This window comes from Mytilus galloprovincialis, chromosome 2 (assembly GCF_965363235.1).
Source record: "Mytilus galloprovincialis chromosome 2, xbMytGall1.hap1.1, whole genome shotgun sequence".
NCBI lineage: Eukaryota > Metazoa > Mollusca > Bivalvia > Mytilida > Mytilidae > Mytilus > Mytilus galloprovincialis.
Window position 1 is genome coordinate 65,291,244 of NC_134839.1, and position 13,478 is coordinate 65,304,721.

At 32.1% G+C, this 13,478-nt stretch overlaps 1 protein-coding gene across 5 annotated transcripts; it reads right to left on the bottom strand.

The window, feature by feature from the left end:
* Positions 1 to 1,263: 1,263 nt before the first annotated feature.
* Positions 1,264 to 12,757, bottom strand: LOC143064129 (uncharacterized). Of its 5 annotated transcripts, none has more exons than XM_076236724.1 (7): positions 12,684 to 12,757; positions 5,845 to 6,189; positions 4,489 to 4,779; positions 3,543 to 3,863; positions 2,613 to 2,744; positions 2,291 to 2,348; positions 1,264 to 1,665 (listed from the first exon to the last, which is right to left on the bottom strand). In XM_076236724.1, exons 2-7 carry the CDS (start codon positions 6,032 to 6,034, stop codon positions 1,479 to 1,481), a joined length of 1,179 nt encoding a protein of 392 aa, XP_076092839.1. In that variant the 5' UTR covers positions 6,035 to 6,189; positions 12,684 to 12,757; the 3' UTR covers positions 1,264 to 1,478. The 5 variants fall into 5 exon arrangements, with proteins under 5 accessions (XP_076092839.1, XP_076092838.1, XP_076092837.1 ...); XM_076236723.1 differs by lacking the exon at positions 12,684 to 12,757 and adding an exon at positions 6,375 to 6,480 and having other exon boundaries at positions 3,645 to 3,863; XM_076236722.1 differs by lacking the exon at positions 12,684 to 12,757 and adding an exon at positions 6,375 to 6,480.
* Positions 12,758 to 13,478: the final 721 nt, after the last annotated feature.

Below are 13,478 nucleotides of genomic sequence, written 5' to 3' on the forward strand. Positions count from 1 at the left end.
CTTACCGTTTAATTCAGTATATCCATCATTTTTAAAATGTTATCCAAAAAGTTCTCGCTTCGAAAATGGCGACTTCCGGATAGCGTACAGAATAGTATCTACACTGTGATACATAATCATATGTAGATGTAAAGTCATTTTTTTACACGAAACTATTGCAATATGATAACAATCAAAACCGAACACTTTTAAATTAAAACCAATTACAAGTACACTTTTAAAAGTACTAGTAATGGCACTTATGTATTCAATTTTGGACTGTTCTTTTTAAGTATATACATGTTCTTAAAAGGATCAGTCTAAAATTGAACTTTTTTTTCAAAAGAATTCTTTCTAAGTTTCAGTTTGACACTCGCTATCAGCGACATTTACCGTAGTAATCTAATAATGCAATAGAAAATCGAATTTTTTTTAATATATATTTCACCTACTCAATTTGTCCTAATATCTTTCAAGAATTAACAATAATTTTATGGTCTTATTTCTATTACTGGTATCCTCTTTTTTTCTGTTCCGTAGAGCACTGGTTGGAAGAATTGAAAAGAAGAAAGCAGTATAATTGAAATTCATTTTCCGCAAAACAGATAATTTCCTTTCACTAAATATTTAAAACTTTGTGACTATGTTGAACTCATCAATTCCATTGAACTTTTAATAAAGAATACAATAGATACAGTTGAGTTTGCCTAACATCTTGAATTAGATCTGGAAATTGACAATGAGGGTAGGTTGAAAACAAAACTTTACGACGAAAGAGATGAGTTCAGCTTTCCAATTAAAAACGTTCTATTTCTATGTTGCAACATCCTAACAATGCCTGCTTTTTTTGTCAATATAATACTCCAGTGCTTGAATTCCCTATCATTATGAGCTTGATAGAGGGTTGCTGATAACAGGGTAGCTATTAAACAAAGAGTTAGAAGTTGTGAAGTTGAAATCGCCTGTTCGTAAATGTTACGGACGTCATCACGAGTTGGTCGATATATGAAATATCTGTTTGAACAGCAATATACTACTCTTGCCTTTATTTACAGATGACGATGAATGTGTACCAATTGTCGTTACCACAACCCGGTCCTATTTCACCCCGTATGCAATACACCGAGTAAGACTTATTACTGGGTTTGTACTATTATTTGTCTGTTTGTGTTTTTATTTTTAGCCATGGCGTTGTCATTTTATTTTCAATCTATGAGTTTGAATGTCCCTCTGGTACATTTCGTCCCTCTTTTAGAATGATATTTCGATTGAAAAAAATTCAAAGTGATTCTGTTAGTTTTATTGTACAAAGTGACAATACTCTTAGTGCACATTATGAATATTAACATTTCAACTTGCTTGCATTAACTTTTGCACCTACGTGTTTCATTTGATTGAAATTCCCAAGTAAGCCTGTATTTCTTATCTTACACTACATGTATAACAGAATTTTAAAAAACAAAGTTGTGGACAACAACGATCGTCAACATTAAACGACTTTATTCCACTTTTTCATAATTATCACTACTTGGTCTTGAAGTATCCATATCCATACCAGCCTGTATTTCCAGGTACCCGTGAGATGTCTCATATACTCTCGTTGTCTGGTAAGGTACAAGCTCACTGTATGGTCGGTTACCAGTTTCATAAGGGTGGACATCATGTTCGGCATTTGGTTCAATGTACCTAAAACAATAAACAGGTCACGTAAATTTTTCGGGCTTGAGATTAGAATAAATACATTGAAGATAATGTTCACATAAGGGACTGGTTAAAATCAGGTAAATTTTGACGTAATGGACTTGAACGTAAGTCGATGTAAGATTAAACAATGCAATAATTTTGAGTTTCTGTCAATAAATTCTAATAAATCAAACCAGAACGACATTGACAAAGTTAAAAGACAAAGATGAATCGTAAACAGGTCTTTGAATCAGGAACCAAAATATTCAAACTGACAACACAATTTCTTTTTTTAAAAAGATTTCATAAATATGAGTAAACAAAACCTACAGGAAAATAAAAAAACAAAAAACAAAACTAATAAAATATTTAACTTATTTGAAGACGATTTATTATTGTTATAATAACCTTGACTCTGTTTTCGAAATAAGTAATTTCGTATTTATGGTATATTGGTTCTTATTTTGTTGCAATCAATAAGTCTCTGTCTTTTACTTACCATGGGTATGTTTGCAACTACAACCAATGAAAAAATACCAAGTAAAATGTTCAGTTGCTTATCTTTAAACAATATTTTACGAACAATTTAAAATATAAATATGTTAAAATGTTTCCTTTTCAAACTTACTGATTCTCGTTTCCTGATATGACAGTGTTTCCATTAGAACTTACTATTCTATAAATTACTACAAATAGATAAACAAAAAACATTATTCACATTACATGTATGCATGTACCTTGATTATTTTTGTTTATTTCTAAAACAAGTACAAGTGTGTCATGCACCAAATGTTTTTGTCAGTGTCATAACCTTAATATTTCCCTAATTTAATACAATTTACAAAACAAATGTATAATCAAAATATAGGATACAAACATTTCAGTTTTTTAACATGTTATATGATATGCAATAATCTGATATATTATACGTTTTCTAAAACGACACCTACACCTTTCAGTTTGTTTATTCCTTTTTATAAATAGAATAGCCGTCACTGTTATCAGTCCCGATACAAGTACAACAATAACAACTCCTAACATTATCCAAAAGACATTCAAGCTACTATCCTTGTCGAAGATTTCTGTAAGAAAAAAATATAATCACACAAAATAAGTTCAAGTAAGATGTTTTTTTATGATGGCTTAGCGTGCAGATTCAGGTACATACCATTTTAATGTGATACAAAAATACGCAGTTTTACATTATCAACTATTAGCTTTGATTATTTGATATAAATTATAATGAAATAATCTATAAGAAATTATCCTTTTGAACAAACGATTGACCAGTTCAATTACTTTTAACTAAACATTAATTATCAATTGCCAAATGATTGTAAAATAAACCCAACAGAAAACAGAAGAACTCATTCAAAACAGCTGTATCTAATATTTAGGAATCTATCTTGTTTGTCTTAATGACCTTCAATTGAAACATCTAACGCTCATAACACAGTTTATTTTGGTGCTATCGTTCATGCAACTTCCTTAGTTTTTGTTAATAAACATTTTTTTTTTGTTAATCGATTTATAAATTCTAACATCATTTAATTGCTGTTTCTTTAATTGACACTTTAAAATCTACAAGGCAATGTAAAACTTCAAGATACGATTTGATGTAACTGTTTTACCAAGTTTTATATTTTCCTTTGATGATTTATTGAAACAATTAATCTAAACAATCTATCTTTAATTGTGAGAATTCAATTCTTTATTGACACTTTTCATAACAACTCATTGCGTCCATCGACTTTAAAACATTAATTTAAAATCATGGTTCGCTAACAGTTGAAAATTAATGCATGTTAAGAAACTACCGTACTCGGTTTAGCCTGTAGAATATATTTTACCAGCAAGAAAAATAATGAACTTCAACATACTTTCATTGTACGATATTTCGCCGTACGTTTTTCCATATGTGTTTGTTATGCAAATAGCATATTTGTTTTGGAGGTTGTTAACATTTTTAGTCACCATCTCACTTTTAAATCCATTCATTTCAACTGTTTTTCCAAACATGTTTATGTAAACAGACATCTGGCTTATATTGTGATCGTTTGATGGGAAAGACATTGTGATGTTTTCCAGAAACCACTCAACGGATTGAATTGTTGACGATGAATAAAACAGCACTGAAAACACAACATTATCAAGATTTGACGCTTGTCGAAGTGCTGATTTTTCTGTTATAACTGCTTTATCTGAAAAAATATTGATACTACAATAAAGAATATTTAAGAACTTCTACGATACAAACTTTATGACATGTTCTTTTTGGGTTTCAATAACAGACTAAAATAACCAGAGATAGAATATTTTGCATGAGTAGGTCTATTGTGCTGCTGTTCCACAATTGTCTATCTTTTATAATGGTATTGTATTTTATTTTTATATTGAAAACACTCGATAATGTAAACTTCTTTGACATTTTTGTAGTTGCCTGCTGGTTCTTTCTCTGTTGTCTTCATCGACAGTTTCTGTCTTTTTATACTTTTAAATCGGAACTAACAGCTATACTTGTAATAGAAATCTTAAATTATTCACTGCTTTCAAATGTATGTCTCTTAGAATTAAATTTCCTACAATTGTACATATAACGTCATCTATAAATATTCATCCTACAATACTATCTTACATTGTTTGAAGTATTGATATAGTAGCATAATTATATCCTTAGTTTTATGCATATACATTAAGTACAAGATTGGGGATATTTAATGGAAAGATATTCAGATTAGTATAAAAAATGGATAAAATAATATGTCATAAATTGATAATAAGACGTTTAATAGTCAAATAAAATTGAACAAGCTAAAGCTATATTACCTAAAATCGTTAATGTCGTACTGGTATGTACCGTAACGGTTTCCTTTAGTACTTTATACCATACAGAGCAAACATATTCACCAGCATCTTGGTAACTGCACATATTCAACAGAAGAAAAAAGAATCTTCCCTCTTTGATTCCTTTCAAATGGCGGATGAAAGTACCATTAAAAGAGTGTTTCCAACCTATGAATTCAAATCCTGAATGTGTTCCTTCAAGAGAGCAAACTAATGTAACACTTTCTGAGCCTTTACAACAGAAACTGCTATTCATAATCAACGTTGGAAAATCTGCATAAGATAAAGGTGGAGTTATTGAATAAACAGTAAATATTTACCCATTGAATATTAAAGAAATGTTACAATGAAAAATATAACGAGGATAGTGCGCGTCTAGCGTACAAAAATATAAACCTGGTATCGTTTATGTTGTTTTTTACAACCAATGTGTCAATTTCACTGCTTGTTTCCTTCTCGAGGTTATCACCAGTGCAGAAGGCAGTACTTCCTGTTGACAGGAATTATACAGGATATTAGGATATCTATAAATTAACTGTTGATAAAACTTTGAACTGTTCAAAATACTATGGATTTTCTAAACTAGAAATAGATAACCTTGGCTGAATTTGGAAAAACCTTTCGAAATTGTTTGTCATCATTGCTCTTTGTCTTTGCATTTTTCTTTGCCTTTTTCTTTCTCTTATTTGAGTGTCAATGGTGCGTCTTTTGTAGATAAAAAGCGCGTCTGGTGTATACAAATTATTAGCCTGGTATCTTTGATTAGTCTTTTTAGTTTGAAACCTTCAACATACCCCTTATTTCATGTTGATTTTAGATCATATATGTTTTACTTTAAAGGATCATTTCTGATACATATTGTATATAAAGATAGTATCGACGATATCGAAGAGGAAACAATCTTATTTGAACTGCATGACTGTCAGAAAAACAAATAATAACACATTAAAACAACAATGTGTTCTAAGTACACGGATGCTCCATCCGCACTATCATTTAATATGTTCAGTGGACTGTGAAAATGGGGTAAAATCTCTAATTTGGCATTAAAATAAGAAGGATCATATCATAAGGAACATGTGTAATAAGTTAAAAATTTATTGGTCTTCAACTTCACCAAAAACTACCTTGACCAAAAACTTAAACTAAAAACTTTAACCTGAAGCGGAACGGACGAACGAACGAACGGACGGACAAACGGACGGACGCACGCACATACCAGAAAACATAATGTCAATAAATGGTGCATAAAACTCTTTGAACTTCATTTTGTCGCCATGAAAGCTTCATGACGGAAGCTCTTTGTAAATATTTCCTATTAAAAGAATTATTACATACCTCTTATTGAAACACTGACAGCGTTTGAAACAACTACCATCTCATTTGGAAAAGTCATTTTGCATGTAAAACTATCGTTAGCAGTTTTAACAATGCTGAGTTTGTGATATATAGCGAAAGATCGACCATCTAAGGAACACCGACACATCCCATTGCGACATTTGGTTCCTAAAGCAGTGTTAAAACACATAGTTTTGTGACGTCTGACATAAGTGAGTGTTTCCCCATTTATCAAAAATTCAGCAGACTGCCCAACTGGGGCAATGTTTGACGAACAATTCAGCTGAAATGGTTGACCTTCCGGTGTGTGTTGTGGTGCAAACAATATTACTGACACTGGTGAACCTATAAACAGAAGAAATGTGAGATATTATATTGTAAACAATAAATCATAGTAATTTGATTTACAACTGATTTTTTTAATATGAAAGAAAAGCACAAATATACATTCTTGTACTTTAAATAAGTACATATACAAAATATTTAATGCATATTGCTTTTCTTTATTATTATATTCAACAAGTTATTACCATCAATGCAAAGAAAAATTGACAGAGACATCAGAACACAATAGATTTCCATGAACACCATTATGATACTGTTGGTATTTTATGTTTATGAATGATGGTAAAAAACTGTATTTACCCATCTATAACATTTAAATTATATATAAACATCGTTCAAGTATTTTCTTCCTGTCAACGTTTGAGTGCATTGTTTTGATTCTATTTTTTACGATTCTTCTTTTTTTAATATCAAAAGAGAAAACACAGGAACAAATAGCATTGCGAAAATAGTTTAACAGGAAGAGGATTGTCATTACTGCGTTGTCAATTTAACAACAGCATACATTTTCAGAAAGTTGTAAGTTCATATCAATGCACTTTTATAGATTAAAAACAAACAACAAATCATACATACTGGTAAAGTATAACTATATCGCTCATGGTTATATCATCGGTGCTTTATTTCGTTTTTAAAAAGAAGTTGAAATTAAAAGAATTGACAGACGCAAACATGATTTTGTATCAAATTGGTTTATCACTGGTTTGCCGATTTTTAACAATACGAATTTTCAGTTTATTAAGGTTTAATGAGCACACAATTGTAAAATATGTTCCATCATTAAAGGTGTACTGGAAAAATAATAATAATAAATAGAAAAAAATAAAAACGTACAAAGCAACGTTGTAACCCTTCTTCAAACGCACAAGTTAGCTGATTGAAACATAAAACATGCTACCTTGACCTATAGTTAATTTTTGTGTCATTTGTTCTCTTGAAGAGAGTTGTCTCATTGGCAATTATACCATATCTTCTTTTTAATAATCGAACGCACCTAATGTCAAGAAGTAGCACGTAAACTGAGAGAAGACAATAATTTGAAAATATCTACAATTGTAAGTGAATATTAATGAAACAATTGACATTATAACATCCTAATTCTCACTTAATCGATATAAACAGTTCACTGTGTAATTTTGCGAATAAACAGTTGAGTAGTGCAAACAAATTTATTTCTGTTGATACGCCCGGTGATCAAGTCAACAAGATGCCTGGTAATAAAATCCGGGATAACAACATTTATTTAGATAAAATTGATATAACTGAAGAAGCAATTGTACATAAGGAACAAACACATAAAATGACTAAGAATAAACAAAGTAGGAAAAGAAACTTATCAGCCTCCGATTCAGAATTAAATACAACCGAACATGAAAACAAAAAGACGAAAAACACTCAAGAACAATTTAATAATGCATATGTTGCGGACTGTGATAACCTCAATGATTTGGATCTGAAATCTCTAGTAATAAGTCTTTCATTGGAATTTAAGTCCGCTGTTTCTACATTATCAAAACAAATGACCGATCTAGAATACAGATTAGAACAAAAGAGATCACAAAAACTGATGATTGCTGTTGATACAAAGATAGAAAATGAATTCAGCAATGTAAGGCAAGAAATAAAATCAGAAATAGATAATATGAAGAATAGTCTAAACAGCGCTGAAAAGTCATATGCATCGGTTGTGAAGAATCCGAAACAAACAAACACAGAAGATTATGAAAAAGGAAAAATATTATTGTTAAAATGTTCCCAGTAGATAAAAATGAAACACCAACAAACAATTGTCTGAAAAACAATGTTATATCAATGGTCAAAATGGAATGAAACTCAAAAACATCATAGTCGAAAAAGTAGAGAGGAAACAAAAGTATAGAAAAGTATATATTGAAAGTGATATCCCATATGAAACCAGAGTGGCAAATTCCAACATGCGCACCATTTTAAAGGAGATTGGAAAACTTAACGAATTTAAAGTCTCACAAGGAAAGCTAGTGCGAAATTTTCAGCGAAATCAGTCACAAAATGATGGAAGATAGGAATTATTGCTTGGTGTTTGGAACGTAGGCGGTTGGTCGCATCATGTTGAAAGTGATAATTATAATTTTCGAAAAACAGTTTTAGAACATTTGAGCTGCGACATCATTGGTGTATGTGAAACATTTATGATTGTTAAAATAAAATTAATATAGACAGCTATCATTTTTATGGAAACAACCGGAAGATAAATCATAAAAAAGCAAAACGTGGATCAGGAGGAGTTGGAGTATTCGTTAAAAATATTATTGAACAACAGTACAAGATAGAAGTATTTTAGATGAAAGCATAGAAGACATACTCTCTGTTAAACTTCCCAATGAGCATAAAAACTTTTTGTATATGTGTGTGTTACTTACCACCTAAAGGCTCAACACGTACAAATGACCCCGAACAATTCTATTCCGATCTTACTAGACAAGTGTACATGTATCAGAATTTAGGCAAATTATATATACTAGTAGTCGGAGATTTTAATTCTAGATGCTCGGATACATCTGACTTTATAGAAGGGATAGACGAACTACCAAATCGAGAGACAATTGACCAAGGATCAAATGCAAATGGAGATTTACTCATTGAATTTCTAGTCGATTGTAATATTTGTATGATAAACGGAAGAAAAGGAAAACAAAACTTTACATGCATCTCAAAACGTGGTAAATCGGTAGCTGACGACTATATATTCACAACTCACGAAAATTTAAACTCATGCATAGACTTCAATGTGAAAACCATGTCTGATATAACTGATTTCTTAGATCTTCAAGAGTGCATCCAAATACCAGATCATTCAGTGCTACCATCTATTAATAAAAAGGGAAGCATCTGTACCTCATAACACCGTGTTAAAATTCCCGACAAATTTAAAACGAATTCCAAATAAAACAAAATCTTACCAAATTCCGAATGATTTCTTAAATGATGACAATGCTCGAGAAAAAATTGAACAAACTATAAACGAAATAGAAAATGAACTTGCAGTTGGACGAGACGTTGACGAAGCATATAGTAATTTATTTCAATTGATTAATAGTGAAGTTATCTCAAAAATAGGACACAAGAGTGCACATGACGACCAGCATAAAATAACTAGTAGAAAGTCAAAATATAAAACATACTGGAACGAAAACCTTCAAGAACATTGGGAGAACGCATGTGAACAAGAGAAAGTTTGCTTACCCTTCCGGAGCAGAGCACCTGAGATCACCCCTAGTTTTTTGGTGGGGTTCGTGTTGTTTGTTCTTTTGTTTTTTATGTTGTGTCGTGTGTGCTGTTGTTTGTTTGTCCTTTTCATTTTTAGCCATGGCGTTGTCAGTTTGTTTAGATCTATGAGTTTGACTGTCCCTTTGGTATCTTTCGTCTCTCTTTGACTAAAGTGTAAGATATGTGGACCGAAGAAAAAACGTCTTAGAGAACATTTCGTAACAGCAAGAAATGATTTTGATAAACTTCTGCGAAAGGAAAAGCGTAATTATCAATTGCGTCAACAAAAAGAACTGTTTGACCTATCGAAAAAAAGTAATACGAGGGATTATTGTCGAAAAAGAGGAAAACTAAGATAGACATGACAAAATACCAATGAAAGTACGTCTACCAAATGGCAACATCAGCAAGGATATAAATATTGTTTATGAAACCTGGAAAAATGAATATTAACATTTGTTTAACACTAGCGACGGGGAATATGATGAGGGATTTCTAACATTTATTCAACAACAAGTAGACCGTAACCTAGTGAACAATATTGAGAATAACTCGAACACACTAAACTCTGATATTTCATATGAGGACGTGGAAAAATCTGTTTATCTTGCAAAGTTGAACACGCCCACCGGGTTAGACCAGATATGCGCAGAATTTCTCTGCAACAATTCCTGTGTTGATATGATATTCAAGATCGTAAAATTTGCATTCGATAACGGAGTTGTACCAGAAACTTGGAACCAAATCTTAATCAATCCGATTTTAAAACCAGATAAAGACAACTGTGATCCTCTGGGATATAGAGTAATAACTCTTATGTCAATTCCTTGTAAAATATATGCTGACATTCTAAATGTACGATTGTCATCTTGGTTAGAAGACAACAAAATTCTTGATGACGAGCAAAACGGTTTCAGGAAGGATCGTGGCTGTATGACACATCTTTTCGCTTTAACAACTCTAATAACTATTAGGAAAATTGAACGCATTACATATATGATAATATATATATATATATATATATAATATGGAAAACTGCTAAAATTATTTCAACTAGAAAGCTCGGTGACTGTGCACGTTAAATTTAGTTAAACCTTGATGAAACTTTTATATTAAACTTGGAAAGAAGCTTTTTCATTATTGAAACAGTATTCAAATTAAACTTATATATATAATTTAAGTTATCAATAAAAAGCAAAATCACAAAAATACTTAAACTCCGAGGTAAATTCATAACGGACAGTCCCTATAATCCAATGTGATTTTCAAAAGCTCAAACACACCAAACGGGTGGATAACAACTGTCATATTTCTGACTTGGTACATGCATTTTCGTATGTAAAAAATGGTGAATTTACCTGATTTTATAGCTAGCTTAACCTTTCACTTGTATGACATGAACATCAAAATATATTATATAATAATTGACAACGATGTGTGAACAAATCAAAGAGTTATTATAGGTAAAAATGTCAAAAATAGGGATACAGCAGTCAAGATTGTGTTATAATCTTAATCACTATAAAAACAAACAAATATGTAACAAAGAAAAAGGCATATAGACAAAGCACATTAAAAATGAAAGACAAGAATACAAACATTTACAATAGCACAATAACACAATGACGGGATGTAAATTGGTAAGTACAGAGCTACGCCATATGTATCAAAGAAACACAAAATGGCATAGAGACAAAGCACATTATGTTGTACTGTTATACCACTGTCCCAGATTAGGGGAGGGTTGGGATCCCGCTAACATGTTTAACCCCGCCACATTATTTATGTATGTGCCTGTCCCAAGTCAGAAGCCTGTAATTCAGTGGTTGTCGTTTGTTTATGTGTTACATATTTGTTTTTCGTTCATTTTTTTTTTACATAAGTAAAGCCGTTAGTTTTCTCGTTTGAATTATTTTACATTGTCTTATCGGGGCCTTTTATAGCTCACTATGCGGTATGGGCTTTGCTCATTGTTGAAGGCCGTACGGTGACCTATAGTTGTTAATGTCTGTGTTATTTTGGTCTTTTGTGGATAGTTGTCTCATTGGCAATCATATCAATGTATAGTAATAAAGATTATAACACAGTGATACGTTATGCTCGTGCATGCGTGGGGTTCGTGTTGTTTATTCTTAAGTTTTCTATGTTGTGTCATGTATGCTGTTGTTTGTTGTCTTTTTCATTTTTAGCCATGGCGTTGTCAGTTTGTTTTAGATTTATGAGTTTGACTGTCCCTTTGGTATCTTTCGTCCCTCTTTCACACTAAACTGACTTCATATATAGGAGTGTGCTCCTTACGAAGAGACTGCTCCAACAGAGATATGTAGAGGAAAGATAAAATGACATTCACTCCGTAAATTTTATAGACACCATCACGAATTGTTTGATCTATACGATGTGTCTGTGTCTGAAATAACTACACGACATTTTTGCCAGTGGTTTAACATCCATGTCGTATATCTACTAAGTACCGAGCGTGACCTATACCCAAATATGAATTTGCATTATTATACGACGTGTCTCTGTATTTATACATCTAGCTTTCTTATTTTTAGTGATGATGTTTCTTTTGTGGGTTTGGTTATATTTTGGGTTATGCCTTATCGTTTGTGGTTTGAGTTCTGTATTTAGGTCATTTCACATACGTCTTTACAGTGTGTTGTTCCAAATGGTTATGACGTCGTCACAGCATTAGTTTGGGGTGGCCTTTCAAGACCATCATAGTCATGATAGTTGTCTGGTTTAGTGTTGTGAAAGTATGTGTTAATTTTTGGATTTCGTTCCATGTAATTGTATGAATTTCGGGATAATATACACGTCACAAAAATCCGTCATTGTTTGTGGTGTCATGTGCTGTTGTGAATTGAAGATGTTCGTTGTTATTCTGCGGTTTACATGTTGTAATGTACTATTATATTATTCATTTATGCGTTTTTCTGTGGTGGGTGTTCTTGCTATTGTTTATTAAGCGATATTTTTTTTAACATTCATGGATTTTTGGAGTATAAACAATTCGGTTTGAATCAGTAAACCTTCCTTACGCGTAATTGTGCTAGTAAAGACTATTATAATATGTTACAGTATATATATATACTTCACAGTTGTATCATCGTTTATAATGGCGCCGGTCATATCATTATTACCGGAACTTCTCATATTTGACACAAATAAATGGAAAACAATGTTCCACAAGGAAATTTATGATTATTTTGAAGTGTAACAGTAATTCGTTTAATACAAGGGATTACCATAATGAAAACTGGGTTTTTGCCAAACAACTTTGGTTATCGCACCTCTGATAAATTATGACCTTGTGATTGGGTTAACTACGTCACGTAGGGACCACCTATGGATTCCTGAGGGTTCAGTAATTTACTAATTAGCAAAGTCCCGTATGCGATGAATTCGTCTTCTTCTTATCGTTCGCCTTTACATTGAATACCAGTCGTCTAGGCCTTAACAAATCTGGTGGTCTTCTGTAGGGCATTCATTGACCCATATAGCTTCTCTTTGAGTGGTATTTCTGAGTGCCATATCTTATTTCTCAGTGCTGATGAATCTTGCATGACTGTAAGATGTATGCAATATCCTGCTCTGCTTCCCAACAAAAACACTTTGGAGATTAAACAACCTTCATGACTTTGAATAGATGTTGGTTAAGTCTGTTATATCCTGTCATCAGTCTGAAGATGGTGGGTGTTCATATCTTGGTAGCTGGTGGTTACTGTCTTGTTGTTGAGAGGTGTTGACAGAGATTTGATGCTAGTATTCATCTCTGTGAAGTACACTGGGTTTTCTTCCTGTTGTTGTTCAGCGCCATGCTTTGCTAATTTATCGGATTGTTCATTACCCCAAACTCCACAGTGTGAAGGGTTCCAATTCATTGAGGGTTTAACTTAGTTAAATCCATTGGAGATTAGACCTGATTCCAAGAACAATCCAAACTTTTCTGATTTTATTCCATTAATATATCACCAAAACTAGAAATTAAAGACTTGATCCGCCACTTTTTAGACTTTTCAATTTCCCCTTACCTTTGAAGC